This window comes from Crocodylus siamensis, chromosome 5 (genome assembly GCF_052110815.1).
Source record: "Crocodylus siamensis isolate JL-2025a chromosome 5, ASM5211081v1, whole genome shotgun sequence".
NCBI classification, from domain to species: domain Eukaryota; kingdom Metazoa; phylum Chordata; order Crocodylia; family Crocodylidae; genus Crocodylus; species Crocodylus siamensis.
Genome location: NC_143399.1, coordinates 173,992,232 through 174,011,371, shown reverse-complemented (window position 1 = coordinate 174,011,371; position 19,140 = coordinate 173,992,232). Strand labels below are relative to the sequence as shown.

The window sequence follows — 19,140 nt, the reverse complement described above, 5'->3', positions numbered from 1 at the left end:
CCTGTACTATTTATAGTACAAGGTGTGTTGCTACCAGAGTTTTACAAGAAACTACATCACTCTCTTGCTTTAATCAACCTTTGCTAATTCATGAGATCCAGACCACAACAGAAGGGTAAAGCCTAGCAGGGAAAAGAATACACCACGGCATCTCTAGAAAAACAGCTAAGGTACTTAAGTGCCTTTGTACCTAAGTCGCTTAAAAAAATTAGTAAAAAATTAGGACTCATTAAAAATGAGTCAGCAGTGTGCCCTGGTTGCCAAGAAGGCTAACAACATACTGGGCTGCATTGGTAGGAGCATTGCCAACAGATCCACGGAAGTAATTATTTCATTCGCTTCTGCACTGGTGAGGCCACATCTGGAGCACTGTGCCCAATTCTGGGCCCCGCACTGTAGAAAGGATGTGGACAAGTTGGAGAGAGTCCAGCGGAAAGCAGTGAAAATGGTGATGGAGTTGGGGCACATGACTTCTGAGGAAAGGCTGAGGGAACTGGGTTTATTTAGTCTGCAGAAGAGAAGACTGAGAGGGGATTTGGTATCAGCCTTTAGTTACCTGAAAGGTAGTTCCAGAGAGGATGGAGCTAGACTGTTCTCAGTGGTGGCAGATGACAAAACAAGGAGAGGAGGTGACAGAACAAGAAGCAGTAGTCTCATGTTCCAGCAAGGGAGGTTTAAGGTGGACATTAGGAAAAACTTTCCCACTAGTAGGGTGGCGAAGCACTGGAACAGGTTACCTAGAGAGGGTGGTGGAATCTCCATCCTAAGACGTTTTTAAGGCCTGGATTGACAGAACCCTGGCTGGAATGATTTAGTTGGGGATGGTCCTGGTTTGGGCAGGGGATTGGATTAGATGACCTCCTGAGGCCTCTTCCAACCCTAATTCATGTATTTGAAAATTTTATCTTTGTTCTCATGATGTTGTCACAGCCAACTTATGCACACAACTTGGCTCACTGCAAACCAGCCTAAAACACACTTCTTAGTGTATCTTAGAATAGACTCCCTCCAGGTAGTGGTGCAAGCACCTACTCTGGACTCCTTTAAGAAGTGTTTGGGCACTTATCTTGCTGGGATCCGTTGACCCTGGCTGACTTCCTGCCCTTGGGGCAGGGGGCTGGACTCGATGCTCTCCCCAGGTCCCTTCCAGCCCTAATGTCTATGAAATTAATTAAATATTTTTCTCGGTTACAGCTCTGTAATTGTTTAGCTGCCTGAAGCTTCTTGCACTCTTGCTGCTTGCTAATGGCTCAGGCATGTCACCCACCACCTGTGGGGGGGTTCATCATCCCAGCAAAGAACCGTGGCACTACAATTCCTTGTGTTATCTTCCCTGAAGATCTTTTTGAAATGATATAGGAGAATGGTGTGACCCTTCACAAAATATTGCTGTAAAGAAACCTGCCTGAGTATTTTTAAGTTTCTTATGCTGAGAAGACTTGTATAAAATGGAAGTGGTGCTTCCCTGTTTGATCCTACCCAAATACCAAAATCCTGGACTGGATCCTCTGGTTCAGCTGAGATTTTACTTGGTGCAGCTTGATTTGGGAAAAAGAGATGCTAAGTCAGTCATATTTGTATACATTCAGTTTCTGAAGCTAGCCCTTCCTTGGGTCACCTAAGGCAGAACAAGCACAGGACGTTCTGGCAGCCAGTGACTGCAAGGGAACAAAGGTGTCCAGCTAGGTTCTCCACCACCATTCCCAGAAAGTTCTCTACATGGGGCTGGAAGATGGGAAGCTTGGGCAGATGCACAAGTCCAAGATAACCTAGTGATCCCCTTTTACACAGGGTGTTCTTAGGGAGCCTACCAAGCCAGTTTCTGGCTGTTTGACTGGAGTTAAACCCCAACTTTGCCACGTTGCCATGGAAGGGAGCAATGTTACAAGTTCAATATATAACTTTGAATCATGAAGCAGGAGAAGCAGATAGGAGCTGGAAGAGAACAAACTTTGTTTAAAGAAGAAATATCCTGAATAATTAACAAAAAAATTGTTGGGAAGAGAGGTTCAGTTGCTTTCTTCATATTTAAACTTTAACTACAAAGTATTGGGGGGGGAAATCTCCCTTACTGTTTAAAGTCCTTCTCTAAATTATCTTATTTGCTTGTGTTTAATTCCAAGGCAGCCACAAGTCATGAGTGTTTTTTTGGGAAAAAGAACAGCAATCGTGTACATAGAATGTTGAGTCTGCAAGGTAGTTTGCAATCGTTCGGGATAGTCATGACTTCTCTGTTAAAAGTTTGGTAATTTATAAATGTATATGTACACAAAAGAGATTTGATATTGAGCTGGAATTCAAAGTCTTTCTGTCTTTAGATTTGTTTTTTGTTGTTAATAATTTTTTCTGGACTCTAAATCATTTAGAAATCAAGAAATCAATACTGATCTTAAAAAGAAAATGCAAAAGATTAGGCTCTTGGCAACACATCTGCTTTCCTGGAAAAATGAAGTAGCATCAATAATGGAGTATAAAAATTGAAATGTTTCAGCCTTGTCTTGGTAATTAGAGGAGAGGGAATACTGATTGAGGCAGTTTGTAAAAATAGCATAATGAATTGGAAAGCTAGGCTAAAGCAGGCTATCAGTGAATGTAAGTCAGTTCATGACCTAATTAGCCCCTTGCTGTATATATATTTTTCCTTTCAATGACTTAATATTTTTTTCTTTTCTTATAAGGCCACAAAGACTTCAGGTTTGAGACCAATGGAAAAAAAAGATACTAAAACAGTGCAGGAATTAATCAACAATTACTTGAAGCAGTTTAATCTTGCTCCTGTAATGGATGAAGAAGAGGTAGCTCACTGGTTCCTGCCTCGGGATCATATTATTGACACCTTTGTAGTAGAGGTAAAAAATTAGTTAATTATGTATATGTGGTATCTGTAAACTTCACTTCTGCTTCCCTACATAAGTAATTCTGCTTAAAGCCACACTGACACCAATCTTCTAATGTTTCACAGACAGCAGAGAAGAATGTTATTCAGGGCTGTAGATTTTCTTTCACTGAAGAACCAAATTATGATACTTCAGAACTACGAGGAGTCCACCATGTACAGGCATTCACAGATCCTCACCCTCCTTTTCCTTACCTTCTTGAAGCAATCAGGAAATAAAATGAGAATAACAAAAGCAAATGTGCATTAATGTGTACTTTACATGTCAGTCCCAAGGCTACACATCATAATTCACGTTAGTCTTGAAATTAGTAATCCAAAATGAAACTAACTCGCACATTGGAAAAACTCCTATATTTGACATTTTCTCTTTACATCAGAGGTCATCAAGAAGACATCTGACATCAGAATTGAAGTGCCCTTTAACGTTAGCAACTGGAGACACTTGTTCATTATGAATCTCTAAATATTATGAATCTATAAATATTTCCACAAAGAACTATAATGAAAAAGCAAAACTTTTTTATTTTTTAAGAATCTGGGGGAAGGGGAACTTGACCATGTTGAAAATTTTCAGCTAAATATGTTGCTTGTTATATAACCATTTTTCATAGGAAAAATGTTAGAATGAAAAAATTTCAACCAGGTTTGCTTATGAAAGGCCTTTGATGGTGCCGTGACATGGTGCTCCTTTGATGGTGCCGTGACATGGTGAGTTCCTGATGGTTAGTATTTGTCAGCCCTAAAAACATCTGTGGTGTAGGATCAGGTGTCTAAAGTGGTAATAAATTAACTTAAGACTGACTCCTCATTAGATCATCTTTTTCTTTCCCAGAATCCAAATGGTATTTTAACAGATTTCCTGAGTTTCTACACATTACCTTCAACGGTTATGCACCATCCTGTTCATAAAAGCCTCAAAGCTGCCTATTCCTTCTATAATATTCATACAGAGACCCCTCTCCTGGACCTGATGAATGATGCACTCATTATAGCTAAATTGGTAGGTAACTTATTTTTCCTGTCTACTTCTCTCAGAAAGTAGTGTTATTAAGAAAAAAAAGCAAAATTTAATACTGTTCCATCCCCCTTTATGCTAAGAAATAAAAAGGGTGGAGGTTGCATGCATTTGTGGAACTTTAAAAATATCTGTATTGGCATTTACCCCCACTTTGAACTACACTAAGAATGAAAAAAAATTTCCCATGAACATACAACTGTGGAAAGCACTGGCTTTTTTTATTACAAGACATATGTGTAGCATAGTTCAGTCAGCACCAGAGCCCAAACAAGGGGGTTACTAAAGTCATTTGGTAAAGTCAGCAACACGCATACTAAAAACAGGAGCAATACAGATAAGATCAGCATGGCCCACTGATTCTCAGCTAGGGTATCTTGAGATCTTCAAGGGTGCTATGGGGCATCTCACAAAATATTAGCACTATTAGGTGTATAAACATGATTCATTAGATAACCCAGAGATTCAAATAGGAATCCATGGTGTTAAAGACTATGGCAAGTCATTTTGGGTGCCTGTACACATGCTCCGATGTGTTCTGATTAGAATGTGTCAGAGCAAACTTAATTAATCGAGTTTGCATTCTAATGAGAAGATTCCATTATGCTGCAGCATCCTGCATTTCAAAATGGCACTTTAACTACAGCTTGTCGAACGAGCTGTAGTTAAAGTCACCCCGCTGCCATTTTGAAATGTGGGATGCTGATGTATGAGATGCTGTGGTATTTTAATTAGAGCAGCTCCCAAAAGCTCTAATTAAAACCTCCCCCACCCCGGAGCACATGTATAGGCACCCAAAGTTTTTTGAGTTCCTTGCAACAGAAGAATTTATTTATTGTTTTTTATAGTCAGTCCTGGTGGCAGAGCTGTACTGTTGCATGTCCAAATGGTGTGTAGTGGAATAACTTTCAGGGATGGTTAACTCTGAAAAAAGCAGAGGTAACTGACAAATAAGCAGTCACAGACAGTGGTACCACCACCAGGATGTGGTAGGGACAGCAGATGGCAAGAACCATGTAAGAGGTCATGTGCAGCAGCTTCTCCATAATAAAAGAAATTGGGCACAAGCTATATTTGTATCTTCTTGACTTGTCCAAATGCGACAATTAGAATGTAACAGATGCTGTTGTTTTAAAAGGCTGCCCTCTTGAAACCACTCCAAATGTATGTGTCCACCCCCTTCGGGTATGTCTCACCATGTGCCTGGCGCTCCTGGAGAGGGTCACTTTCAAGAATGCCCCACCCACTCATACAAGCCAAACACAGAGCTGAATCAGTTTCCCATATGCTTAACAGCAGCAGGTTGAGAGGACAAAGGATGCCCCAGAGTCACTTTGCTGCCTCATTGTCAAGTTTGACATGTGCAGGTGGGATTTGGTGGACAGGCTCTGCATGACAGCAACACTTCTAGGACCAGGAATAGCAGTGTAGACTTACCTAAGCTATCTTTATGAAGAGGATATGCTATTTTTTTTCTGTTGGGAGAATGCTCAGTATCACTAAAACAGAAGCTTATGGATGGAATTGAATGAGTTGGCAAGATTTTTGGAAACTAATTTGATTTTTTTTAATCAGATGGAAGCTTATTTTATGCTGGGATTTAGTTGCAACTATAGCTAATAATTAACTTGCATGTTAACACTACGCAAGTTGAAATACACCACAGATGCACTGCAGATGCACATCTGTGGAAAGTGGCAAAGAGCTTAAATCAGAATGTCATGTTATAATTGTAAACACATTTTCACACCCAAACCTACACTAATGGAACACAGTTTGACAGAGTGGAAGGGAAGACATTATAAAGAAGTGCTTAGAAGAAAATGAGTGTATTCTCAAAGGTTTATTTCCATGGCTTTATCTCTCTAGTTCTCTGCTTGCATTGCCACTTGCTTTGCAGAATGTTTGTATAAGGCTGCAAATAGATGTTGCCGTTGTGCCACCATAAAAATGTTCGTGGTGGTACCAAAGCCCAAATGAGCAGACATTGCTGCCGCTTGTTCCACTCAAGATGCCCCAAAATGGTGGTGCAACAATTCCTAGTAATAGTTTGTGTTTCCTATCACAGTGGATGCTTGTGTGCTTATGGCATGAAAGCAAAAGCAGTCTGGGGCTTTCCAGCTGCCCTGGGCAGGTGTTCCCAAGACTCGGGGCCTTATTTTTCAGGACACCAGCTCCAATGTTTAGCCCTGACCCCATGAATTGCCTGCTCCAGGCCCCAGGAATTCTCCTGCAGATCCTGGGATGTGTCTCATGCGGTTCTGGAGGCGGGGAATGCATAGGATTCCCCAGGGAGCCCTGGGCCAGGTACCTGGGGCTGTTGTGCCGCAGAATGATGCTCCAGGACCAGCACAGGCCCATTCTTACAGGATGGGAGTCCTGGATGACATCTGTCTCTGCCAATCAATGGGATCACATTCTGAGTTGGAAGCACCCTGTTATAGCTGATCCCACTATAAAAACCGACATCTGTTTGTAGCCCCTGTGGTAGATTTAGGTAGTATCAATACAGATCAATTAAAAAAATAGAATAAACATCTCAGGTGTATCCGATACTAATGATCTCCATGAACTATGAAGCAAATAATGCACAAAATTTTTCCTTTTCCTCCTTGCATGTTTTGAGACTATAAATAACAATCTGAGGTTGACTAAGGTAAACAGTGAAATGGACATTTTAACAAGAACTTGATACATAAAATTAGACTCTCTCTCTGAAACAGTTATAATTAGTGCCTTTGTCAAGTTCCTGACAGCTATAAATACATATACAACTTCATTTAAACATTCGCATTTTTTTCTGACACATATTTGTTTTATTTGTAATAATAAATATACGTATGAATGTGTTCCTGGGTCAGCCGGCAAGGTTCTTTGGGTATATGTAGTATCTTTTATTGGACCAGCGAAAGAGTTGTAAAAAAGTTATTTGCAAGCTTTTGGGCACAAACGCCCTTCTTCAGGCATTGGGAGATGGGTAAGCTGTGCTTGTTCAGAAAACGTTCGGTATGTTATTAAAATGGAACATAACTAGCAATGATACGAGTACAACCTTGATTTTTCTTGAGATTGAGACTGAGGTCTTCAGTAACAGGTGCAGGTACTTTGTTCATATATGTTATTCATCAATGTCAATGTGCTTTACAATGCCACGAAGAAGGAAACTGAGGCACAAGGAGGTGACTTGCTGAAGGCCTGTGACAAAGCTGGGAATACACCTAGACTAGTGCTCTAATCACAAAACTACACTGCCTTCCTCAGACACGTGAATTATTGTGTGGATGTTAACTTAGTCAAAACAGTTGGCACTCTAGGTGCTTTTAGGAATCCTGCTAGGTGCCTATTTATACCTTACGTGTTAAAATACCTCTGAGATCTGGCCCTGGGTTTACATAAAGGGAAAGAAGCAGGGAGCAGTATATTCTAATCATAATTTACTTACAAATTGCTCTGCAATATATTAAAGAAGAAAACAGAAAACTGCTTTTTAGCAAAAGTAATTAGTAGGTCAGCAAAGGCAACTCAATAAACTTCACAATATACCAGACTTATGCAGTTGTAAGTTCTGTGTTAGTTTAACTGAAGTTTTAATGCAGGCAATTCTAAATGCATATAATTTGGGAGCTTCAAACTTGGGTATGTAAAATTATGTATTTAATCAATATTTAGGCATCTTAAATAAATGCCAGACTCTTTCAGAGGTGCTGACCATCTGAGGCTTTTAATGATCTCTGTAGCTAAAGTCAATAAAAATATACTAGACCTTCCATTACACTAATAAGAAAGGTGTGTATGAGCAAGATAAAAAAATGCAAGTTGCTACATATGTGTGTCTAAAATTGAAAAGAAAATTGGATATTGTTATAAGTAAAGATTGCAAAATGTACCCTGCCCGCATGCCCATAGTCTAAGATTACATGTGTAGACTTTATCATAGACATGTTATGATTTTTTTTTTGAGTACTTAATTGTGCAGTGTCAGTGTTGCAACTGTCATGAGGCTACTGAAGTTCTGTAAACATCTAGATACTAAAAAGACTTCTGTAATGGTAATGGATTTGGGGTGGGTGAAGAGGAAGGGAGTTGGAAGAGGACAAGTGAATGGGGGGGAGAAGCAAATGTAACAGACAGAAAAGCTGTCCAAAACATTTACATTATTATGACACAATAAAAACCTACATTAGGATTATCTTGAGGTTTTACCCTGAGTACCTTGCACCATACAGAGAATCTTCCAATAATGTTCTTCTCTATATAGGCATTCCTTTGGTTGTTATCTTGGTCTTGTATGCGCATCAGAACACAGGATCAGATCCTGTATCTGTTCATTGAAAATTATTAGAATCCTGGATATATTCATTTATTATGTATACATAAAATTTTATCATTTAGAAATTTAAAATAAAATTTAAAAAATGCTTTGATATTGCCAGAAAGGATTTGACGTGTTCAATGCACTAGACTTGATGGAAAACAAAACATTCCTGGAAAAACTCAAGTTTGGGATTGGAGATGGTAACTTGCAGTATTATCTGTACAACTGGAGATGTCCTGGGATGGAATCTGAAAAGGTAAGACTGAAAAGGGGCTTCTGCGTGCAGCTAAGATAATACTGAATTCACCTACAAATGGCAAAGTGAAGATAATGTGTAAATAAAATGTTTGAATTGAATAGGTCTAAACTCCATAATTAAATGCAAACAAGCCAGTCTTTTGTTGCTATACTTGCACTAAGTACTGCATTTTTCTCTTTCTTGTAGGTTGGTCTTGTATTACAATGAGGACACTTGTGTTTATAGAACTCTGAAGTCATCATTTGAGTTGATTTAATTTCCATAGCAGTTCTTGGAATGGTGTTGTTCAAGAGAAGAGTAAAAGCACAACATCAGTAAAATTGAAATAGTCCATTAAATCTGAAATAACGAAGAAAACCATATGTGACCAGTTTTTTACACATTTTCAGATAGAATGGAAAGTTCATGAAACTCTTATTGTCCATGAAAAGAATAAAAGCACATTCATTTAATTTTCAAAGCTTAGCTTGCACCTTGATAAAAAGAAGGTATTTTTTCCACTCTGTAGAAAAGACTGTTTTGTACAAACTGAGCTACAGTGGTGGATTAGGGTACAAAAATCTTCGCTATTATGTGGATGAACTGCTGCATTTCTATTTATTAAGTGGTGGTGTATGTTTGTCAGTGTAACAGAATGAAGGATCCAAACTTGAGTATCTTTGCTTATTCACTTTACATGGATTTCATCATTTGGGGGAAAAATTATGGAGTATGACATTTGTAGCTATTATGAAAGTCCTGGATGTTTTTGTAACTGGAGCAGTATGAAAATGTACTGGTTTGACCTGGTGCATTTGTTTCTCCATAAGCAACGCTGCCAAAACAATAAAAATACAGATTTGTACTTTGATCTTCAATAGATCAGTGGATTGATTTAAGAGTATTGCACTGTTTAGTGCAGACATTTTCTATGTTGCTGGAATGATTATACATTACTGTACTTAATTTACAGTTGTGGCACAAGACCTTAGTTTTTCCTCAGTAAATCAACATCAGCCTCTGTGTAAAACTAAGATTTTTTTTTAGTAGTGCTATCCGACTATTTATAGTTTGAATGTTTTCAATGCTTCTGCAGAATTGCACATATTCCTTTTGTCGACTTTGATTTCTTATGAAGTCTGTAATTCTAATGCAAAGTATCTTGTGTAAATAAGTATTCATAAATTGTTTCTGGTAGTGGTTTTTATCCTGAGTTTGGAACAAGGAGTTTCATTGTATATAGGGCCAGTAATCAAAAGAAAGATGTTCCTCTTCAGTCTTTGAAAGCTTACGTACTGGCCTGTCCTGAAATGTAATTTCTCCTGTCCCTGTACTCCCCATGAATGCTCAGCAACCAATAAGGCTTCTGAAGCACTTTATAATATACATTCCAGTATAGTGACATAGTTCATTGTGATGGCAGTTCTTATAGTTCATGTATGGTGCGGTCACATGTGGACCAAGAAAATCTGAAGTTGTGAAAATTCTAGCTGAAAGTGCCAAACTGTGATAGTGAAGCCTACATGCTGTGCAAGTATTTTGGATGTCACTAGAATATCTTATGTAATGTGTGTAGATAAATCTTCCTTTTTAATACCCCCATAATCCTAAATGTCAGAGCAAGCTTTGCTCCAAGCTTAGGGGATTTATGCTTGATATTGTCTTCACTTGAACTGATAAAGTAGTCTGTGCCTCCTTAGCACTGAATTGTATAGCAGTTTATCTCCCACCTGTCTTTGTTTTATAATGGCAGGGTGGGGACTCTAATTCCTATGTACAGTAGGCTTGTAGGCCAGATCTGCAAAGGAACTTAAGTGCCTAACTGCCAACCCAGGTGCCTAAGTCTAAAATTTAAATCCTCAGAAGCCGTGCTGGTCATATTGAAGGTGCCTAAGTTTTCATCACTCAAGTTCCCAGGCATATGCTTCTGGCATACCTGTAACCATCTAACCCTTGGCACTGTCAAGTAGTTGGGTACTTGGCCTGCACTTAAGCCCTACTTGGGATCCACACATTAGGTAGTCTGCTCCCGCAGCCTGTAGCCAAGGCCTGATCCTATAGGTATTCTCGGAGCACAGCTACAATGAGACGCATGCATACTGGACAGAGGTGCTGCTCCACTTGATCACAGCACCCTGGTAATTACAGCAGGATGTGGGTGACACAGTTTTCCATCCTCTCCTCTCTGTGATATGATCCTCCATCTCCTTATTTCCCAGGTTAAAGGTCAAATTCCACAGCTGTATGGTGTTCTGAGGTGAGCATCTCTTAATCTTTCTGAGTGAAGCTGCTTACTTGATAAAAATCATTCACTAGTCTGAGAGTGGGAGCACAACTTGTCCCTAGTGATTGAGCTGAAAGAGACCTACATTTTAGCTCTTGCTCCTACAGGTGCTTACTACAAAATACTTAAATATTTTTGGAGCAGGGGCTTACTACCAGTTCCACCTGGCAGTTGTGTGTTGTAAGCAGAATGCTGTAGTCATTCTTATCTTCTCTAGCAGAAGATTTAATCATTAAAAGAACAGAGAACACCTTCAGTCAGAAAGGTGTACAGGAGCCAAGTTCTGGAAGTTAGATCATTTTCCTGAGAGGTAGTTCTCAAGTCCCTTTAGACAGAAGAAAGAATTGAATTTGGAGCGTCTATATCCTGAATGCTCTAATTCTTAATTCTTAGTTTAAGGTGGTGAGGGGGGAGGAGGAAGTGTCCCTTTTGTGTTTGGTTTGTAAAGGCTGATTTGGATACCGTGGCCTGACTCCCCAGAGGTGCATGCTGACTGTTGCAGTGTCAGCAAGTTCCACCATCTTACTCAGCACCTTACTAGGCCTTCTTACATTCAAGATTCATAGCAATGCATGCTCTCCCAAGGCTGGAATCTGTAAGGACTTGGATGCTGAAAGTGGCAGTTAGGTACCTCAGTTCAAAATAGAGCCTTAGCATCCCCCACTCAGTCATTGCCTAACTTGGGAGCTGGCTGAAAGCCCTCGCTGCCCAGGCTTATGACACAGAATTGCCTGAAGTTCTGTTTCCAGGCACAACTAGAAGCTCCTAAGCCTTGACTGTGCTGAGCAACACAGCAACCACTCATGCTTTTAACATTTGAGATTCATTCTTGCACATAGAACTCAAAACTCTTTTCATGAGGTTACTGGTAAAAGGAACATCGTCATTTGCCCTGTTATTTTTTAAGGTCTTTAAGCATGATGGCATATATTCAATAAAGGACTTCAGGGCTAATTTCTGGGTACTCAATCTCTGGAATGGAAGCCTGGCTCCTGCATTAAGTGTCTAGGTTTCCTTCATCTGGCATAAGGTGTGATGGGGAGGGAAGTTAAGTTGTTTTTTTTTTCTGTTTTTTTGCACTGGTCCTGGAAGCACTGCAATACCAGGTCAATGCATGGAGTGGATGGAGCACGCTCCGGTTCCACCACCCAATACCAAAAAGAATCTGCTCAATATAGACCTCCTATGGAGGACATATCAGAGACAATTACCATGGGGAGCTCGCCTACGTGGTCATGCTGCTTCCCCTGCCAGAGCAACTTCAGAACAAGACATTCTGAGCAGGAAGAACCAAAGAGCTAGCGATAGTAAATACTGAGTAATACTGAGGATGGGTCAGAAATCACCAGGTGACAGAGGGCTCCAAACACAGCTTTAACCATTACACTTGAGTCATGCTTTATATCGTCTCTGGCCCAATGGCTCTTAAGTGTTTTACTTGGCAGGATCAGTTTCAAAAGACTATGAGTATCCCCATCAAAAGAAAGTTCTAGCCTGTCTGGCTCACACTTGGCAGAGCACTTTAACACCTCATTATACCTATGCACATGTACATATGTATATGCACATGTGCAACCCCCCTCCTCCCCCCATATAAACACTCTGGCAGACTTCTAGAAAGGTGTGGCACCTTATATATATCTGAATCTAGCCCTCAATGTCTAAACTCTTCTTCAAAAGCAGCAGGGGCATATTGTGGTGTTTTAGGTGGCTCCTCATTCTATGCTACCTTTTGTGGATTCCATCCTAAGGTGGCTCACTTTCCCTTTGCATTACCTAGGGTGGCCTAAACTGGGGTTTACTAAGTAATAAAATGCCTGCAATGTAGCTGTTGTAAACTCTAAGGCCTGTTGGGTTTTTAAGTGTACTGTGAGGGGCCTTGGACAGAAAAATACTGTTTGCATTCCCTAGAAAGGCAAGGTTTGAACTAGGCATTGAGCTGCTCAGACTGGGCAATCCTGTACATACCCAGTTTTGGACTTGGCACCTAAAGCTGGCATCAGGCATAAAATGGGGAGCTTAAATTCTTTACCCTTAGCTCCAGGAGACAGATCAGGGCTGTTAATCTCCCATCTTCCCACTATCACATCCCACAAAGGAACAGAAATACCTCATGCTTACAGTTTCCAGTTTGCCAGCTTAGGTGTCTCACCACACAGGCCTGGCTTTTCTGGATTTCATTCTTCTGTGCTTCAGTTTTTCCCCCCAAGTAATGTAAAAGTGATATAGCCATGGTGGTCCAGAAATTACGTGAGAGGCAAGGTTGTAGAAGTATTCTTCCAGGCACAGTCTGCAGAAGACTTCTATTTCTTCCTATATTAGAATTTTGTCAGGTTTTTTTTTTTTTTCCTCTGGACAGAAGTTTAGGCCTTTAGAGAATAAGACCTTTGGATACTTCAGAATGGACTAGGGGGTGTTCCAAGTTGATGTTGATCTTGCATTTGAAAGCTTGTCTAACTATCCCAACTATACAGTTGGCCCAATAAAAGATATCACTTTAAATCCTTGCCTCTCACTCAGTTTTTCCCAGCATTATACAAGAGAGCTTGGATGCCTAAGGGATTGGATTCCACCAAGCAGCAAAGTGCCTAAAAGTTATATGTTGCAAAGTCTAAGCCTATATAGAGCGAGCCATCACCTAGACTAGAACTTGTTTAGCTTGTTCAAGCATCCAGCATAAGCAACAGTTTGTACTTTAATGTGTGTTAAGTAGATTCAGTTAAAACCTAACCATAATCTCATTTTAAAGTATACATTATTGCCCTTATTTACACTAGGTTGAAAGTGACTACATTCCAAGATCAAACTACTACATGTTAGCTTAGACCGGGAGCCCACTGGCCAGATTTGGCCTGTGTAGCCCTAAAAATCAGCTTGTGGAGCTCAGACCGACTGTGTGCGCTACATCCAGTGTAGAGAGTTGGGCTGGTGCATAGGTTGGACCTGGCTCAGCGCATGCTGCATGCAGTGCCTGTGTCAGGCTGGCCCAAGTGCTGGCTCCTGGAGCTAGCTCGCAGGGCTATTCTGGGTCCCAATCCAGACCAGCCCCAGAGCACACAGCCAGTTCAGCACAGGCACCTGCACCCTAGACACTCTTGTGTTATATATGGTATCAAGTTCAGGTCATGCACCAGACGCAGCGTAAGCCCCAGAGTTGGGTCAGTACTGTGTGCAGGGCTAGATGAGTTTGATATCCCTGTCATGAACTGGAAGCTACTTGGTTGATTGGTTTTATATGTAACAAGTCAACAAGGAGCCACAGCCCTGAAGAACAGAGGAAGTAGAAATCATTAGCCACTGCTCATCCCTCCCCACACCCACCCCCAAGCAGTTAGAATTTAGCCACTAGTTTGTTAATTTTCAGATAGCCTAATGGCTCTGGAGTCAGTACTACTGACCTTTTCTTTTTAGTTACTGTCCCTAACTGAAACATCATTTTACAAAAACCAGAATACTGATAACCTAGCTGGTGGGGTGAGCGCACTATGGAACGTTTCACAGCATAGAAGGTCCATCTCTATTTAAAAGTAACAAACAGAATAATCTCCATTATGGTAAGTGGCTTTGTAGTACTAGTGGCTCCTGCGTATAACATGAATTTTAAGTAAATTATTCAAATTTGGTTGAGATTAGTCAAATCAGTCTGAATTCCCTATCATTGCATGATTTTAGCAAATAACTGTGTATTTCATATTAATTCTACTGCACAATACTGCCATTTCCTGAAATTAAATAGAACACGCATTTACTATTAGGAATTGTTTAAGCATGGGACCATTTCCAGCTTCATAGTATGACATGTAATATGAAGCACACATCAATGTTCTCATCTGCACATTTACTTCATACACTGAATTTTCTGGAAATAATTTCTAGATACTCCCTTTGAGAAATAAATTTGGACATTTGCTTTATTTCCATTTAGCATGTAGATCTATGTGAGAGAATGTTGTGGCTTGCATACATAAGTCTTTTAAAATGCATTTTCCTGCAACAAAATAGTATTTTATCTTGGCCTGCGTATGAGAAATACATGGTTTTTATTTAGCACATCAGAGGCCAAATATATATGAAATCCAATTTTGCATGCAATACTTGACCAGTACAAACCTAGGGAAGTGTGTTTACACTACCAGTTACAGATGTTTGCTTGAAACCAGCATTGAACAAATAAGCAAACTGAAAACAAGAAGTTCATACCAGCATGGATATGTTCAAATAAACTTCAAATTTGATATTCCTTTGTTTGAATAGTAACATTTAATGCCATAGTTTCTGTTCAAACTATATTACTTCCTTAAAATACTAATTTTGCATGCCACTTGTTACAATGCATGTCTTGTACAAAACTGTCTCTCTTATTTTAGGTACTTAATAATAGTCATCCTTAAACCCAAGCTTTCCAAACACTAATCAGAAGTCACTATTTACACAGATTTACAATTTAATTTCTAAATAGGAAAAAAGTCTTACAACTGTGTAAATACATTAGTTGATCTCATTTTGCATCGGTCAATATTGGCTTGCTATCTTTAAGTTTAATTAAATTGTTAGGGTATTAGTTACAGACAGCAGTTTCTCACATTGCATTAAAAAAAAAAGTCACTTCACCCTTAATGAAAGAACCTGAAAGAGTTATTTTGAAATGCGTTTTTTCTTTTTGGGGGGTTTCCTTATCTTATTTGGATTTGGAACAAGCTTTTTAACTTTGAGGGTTTGTAAAGTTACAGTTGGTGCATCTGGTGTATAACTTTCAGTATGCTTCCGCTTTTGGCTTAGGGAGAACTCTTCCACTGAAGTGTCCATAAGCTCGGAAGCCTGTATTTCCAGAGAACCACTATTTGCATCTGGCACAGACTGCTCATTTCCATGGTGAATCCATGGTACATCCAAGGTAGGAATCCTGGCAATTATAGCTTCTGCTACTTCAGTAAAGCTGTCAGAGTTCCTTCTGAAGCCCAGTGCTAGAACAGAAGTTAAACCAAGAACAGGTGCTATGCTTTCACTAAGACGTGGGACCTGGCCAGCTGGAACTGCTCTACTTGCACTCAGCTGAATAAGGTGCGAAGTGATCAAAGCAGGTTTTGCAGATTTACAGACCAGCACTAAAAGAAGTTCATTTTTTTCCAAAGCTCTTGTGACTTCATTAACTCCAATAGCAAGCTGCTTCCTGATATTTAAGTCAGTCCACCCTTGCTGAGTGCCTTCCTGTTCTTTCTCCTTTAGAAGTTCACTAGCACTAGTATCACAGGTTTTTTTGGCTTGTTTTATTGCATTAGAACTTTTTTTCCTGCTTGCAACTTCAATCTTTTTAAGTCCAGTGTGTTTAATCCTTTCTTCCAAGGTCTGCAGTATAAAGTGCACATCTTCTCCCTCTAGAGTACGCCATGTGGTAACATACGGGTTATTTAAAGAAGTTTTCACAGAAATTTTCTTTGTTTTACGTACTGATCCACCCCCTGCCTTCACTATAGGCATCTTGATACTGCTTTGTGCTTTAGCAGCTCAGCTGTAGATGAAAGGAGAGAGAACTTATTAGCAAATGGTCCACAAGAAGGGCCCCCTTTGAGCATGCAACAAGCCCTTATTTCTTACTTCCTTAGCTTAAAACACAATTAAACTCAAGAGGCATATGTATTTAACACTAGCCTTCACAAAATACTTGGCTATGCAGTGTCTCCCTTATTCATTTTAACAGGTTGACATTTGCACCCAAGTGACTCATCTGAAAGTGAACAAAAACAACTGGAAACACTACAGACAAGGCCGTCCCTGGAGTGGAGGAGGGGGGCACAAATCAGGGCAACTGCCCCAGGCCCCATGAACAGGGCTGTACAGGCCCTGCTTCATGCCACCAGCTACACACTTCGGCCACTCACAACCCCCACTCTCCCAATAACTCCCCTTCTCCCCCCCCCCCCCGAGCCCATACACCCCTAGGCACAGCTCTGACTACTCTCTTAATCTGTAATGGTCATAAAACTAAATTAGAATGTGTAGAAAATGCTTAATTTTTACTCTTGTATTATGACAGCAAGGGTATACTAACAGACAACAAAGGTGTAATTGTAGCATGGGTAGGCATACCCACACCAGTAAACTGACACACACAACATTAACAATAAAGAGGTGTGCAACCTGCTCTGAAGTCTGGTATAAAGTCTGCTGGAGACCCAAACTGAATACCTGCTCAGAAGTTAGTCAGTGACTATGTCCAAGTTACCCTGTTATTCCTTGCTATCCAATTCAAGTCATAACAACTTCATCTGAAAGTAAATATACTCCTACAGGTCAAGAGGGTTGGACCATGGTCTTTTATAAGAATCCAAAATTACTGAAACATAAGTCTCCTTCCATGGAGAAGGCCAGATACAGATCTTGACTCACACTTCAAAGGACCAAGTTCATCAGTTTATGCATGCTCTCTCAAAATTATCATTTCATGAGTCATTGCAGTCCTGCATTCACTGACGAAAAGGTTGGTTTTTCACATAGGTTTGGAGCGTCGTAGCCATGAAAGTACAAGAATATATGAACAGCACAAAAAAACCCCTTGCTTCTTGGTTGTTCATTCAAGGTAACTTAACTTCCCTGGAGCTGCACAACTGTCAGATGTGGTTTCCAGTCATCAGGAGTGTGCCAGTATATCTTCTAGCCTCACCTCCTATTTAATGCCGCAACACAATGTGCTCACACAACTGGAAAGTGCCCTCTCTAAATTAAGGCTTTATTTACATCACGGGCACTGTGTCCAAGATCCAGCCCACAAGCCTGATCCAACCTGCAGGTCTTGGACCAAACCCCTGGCACCACACAAAGCATGTGCTGGCCCTGGCCCCAGCTGCTGCATGAAACACAGCCAAGTCATCAGGACGTTGCAATGTAGACAAAGCCTATGCCATTTCTATAGGGGATGAGAACGGGGGTAAACACTTCAACAGACAAACCACAATTATCTTTTTTGCTAGTCTACATGGGACTGACACTTCCCTAGGAAATCAATCCTCACCAGTTGCTTACAATACAAATTAAAAAATGGTTAACAGTAGCCATGTATATCATTCAAAACATCTACCCATTTGCAAAAATCTTTGAAAAATATGTAATGTGGGATTATTATTGCAATGATGAGTAGCCAGAGAACGGACAGGTGGCCGCACCACCCCAAAAAACAGGAGGGGCCAAAGGGGAGAAAGCCGCTCCTGCTGAAGCGGCTGTGTGCATGTACCTGGGGTAGTCAGGAGGAAATGACAACCAGCGATGGAACAGGGTAAAAGTGGGAAGGTACCATTTTGAAGGCTGTAAATGAGACAACCCACGGATGTGCTGGGCAGAGATGGGGAAGAAAGCAATAGCGGAGGAACACACAAAAAGCAGGTGGTCACCAACGGGCTCTGCCTTTGACGACCAGCTGCTTTATGCGCCCCTGCGACTTCCTCCCGGCTCCTGCCCCGCACCCAGCCGGCTCTCTCGCTCCAGGCCTGCAAGACGGCACCTTCACGTCCCCCCGCCCCTCGCGCTCGTTCCCCTCCCGGCTCCACTCCAGGCGCTGCTCCCGCTGAGGCCAGGACCCGCCTCGCGGAAGTGACGGGACAGCACCAGGCGGCCCAAACCCAGGCCCTCCTTACTCTGTACCGGGCGCTGCAGAAGGCTTCTCCCGCCGCGCTCCGGGCCTGGCGCCGCACCGGAAGAGGAGAAACGACAGCCACCCCGCACCATACGCCGCTACTAGTTCCTGACTCAAGGCCCTTCCGCTGTGACCCCAGAACCGGAAACTCATGCGTCCACGCACATCTTCCTGCCGCAGTGTTACGTCACCAAAGCTACGTCACTTCCCCACTGTTCCGGATCTTCACGCGCATGTTCATCTTACCCCGATGGAGGGGAGGGGATCTTCTAGGTCCCGGCTCGGCCGGGGGTGGCGCTGCAGGCTTCTTTTAGCCAGACGCCGGGGGTGCCGCCCTGTGGGGCTGTGCCGTGCAGTGCAGCTCCGCTCCGCTCCGCTCCCAGAGTCGGGGGCGCAGCGCGGGCCTCGGTTCGTCTCACACCTGCCCTGCGCCTGGTGGGGGTTGCTCCTCAGGCTGAAGCTGGGCTGAGCTCGGCCGTGCGGCCCTGCCTGTCGAGCACCTCCGCGTGTTTTGCCATGCCTGAGCGGGCCGGGGGTCTTCTGCGGGCCTGGCTCGGGGCAGGGCGGGCGGTGCTTCGGGCGTCAGGTTGTGTGTGTTTTCTGTCCTAACAGTTTCCTTTGTAGCACTAATATTTCTCTCATTTGTCTTTTGAGTTTGGAGGGGGTTAGACGAAATAGCCAAGCATTCTGGATTTTTTGATGCAATAGTCTGCCCATACTTTTCAGCCTAATTTCCAGTCTGCTGTTGCACGTTTCTGCTTG

At 41.6% G+C, this 19,140-nt stretch overlaps 2 protein-coding genes and 1 pseudogene across 5 annotated transcripts in view; 1 reads left to right on the top strand and 2 right to left on the bottom strand.

The window, feature by feature from the left end:
- The window catches only part of NMT2 (N-myristoyltransferase 2), a 44,211-nt gene extending 35,271 nt beyond the window's left edge, over nucleotides 1-8,940 (top strand). For all 3 annotated transcript variants that reach the window (XM_090047191.1, XM_090047192.1, XM_090047190.1), the window contains 4 exons: nucleotides 2,679-2,849; nucleotides 3,732-3,899; nucleotides 8,348-8,485; nucleotides 8,675-8,940. In XM_090047191.1, the coding sequence (XP_089903317.1) occupies nucleotides 2,679-2,849; nucleotides 3,732-3,899; nucleotides 8,348-8,485; nucleotides 8,675-8,695 (498 nt within the window). In that variant the 3' untranslated portion in view covers nucleotides 8,696-8,940. The remainder of the gene's footprint in view (nucleotides 1-2,678; nucleotides 2,850-3,731; nucleotides 3,900-8,347; nucleotides 8,486-8,674) is intronic.
- A 2,880-nt stretch (nucleotides 8,941-11,820) lies between these two features.
- On the bottom strand, nucleotides 11,821-12,057 carry LOC149864930 (U2 spliceosomal RNA; annotated as a pseudogene).
- A 2,587-nt stretch (nucleotides 12,058-14,644) lies between these two features.
- RPP38 (ribonuclease P/MRP subunit p38) lies at nucleotides 14,645-18,543 on the bottom strand. Of its 2 annotated transcripts, none has more exons than XM_090047189.1 (2): nucleotides 18,387-18,543; nucleotides 14,645-16,260 (listed from the first exon to the last, which is right to left on the bottom strand). In XM_090047189.1, the coding sequence occupies exon 2, from the start codon at nucleotides 16,227-16,229 to the stop codon at nucleotides 15,387-15,389; it is 843 nt and encodes a 280-aa protein (XP_089903315.1). In that variant the 5' UTR covers nucleotides 16,230-16,260; nucleotides 18,387-18,543; the 3' UTR covers nucleotides 14,645-15,386. The 2 variants fall into 2 exon arrangements, with proteins under 2 accessions (XP_089903315.1, XP_089903313.1); XM_090047187.1 differs by having other exon boundaries at nucleotides 18,380-18,540.
- Nucleotides 18,544-19,140: the final 597 nt, after the last annotated feature.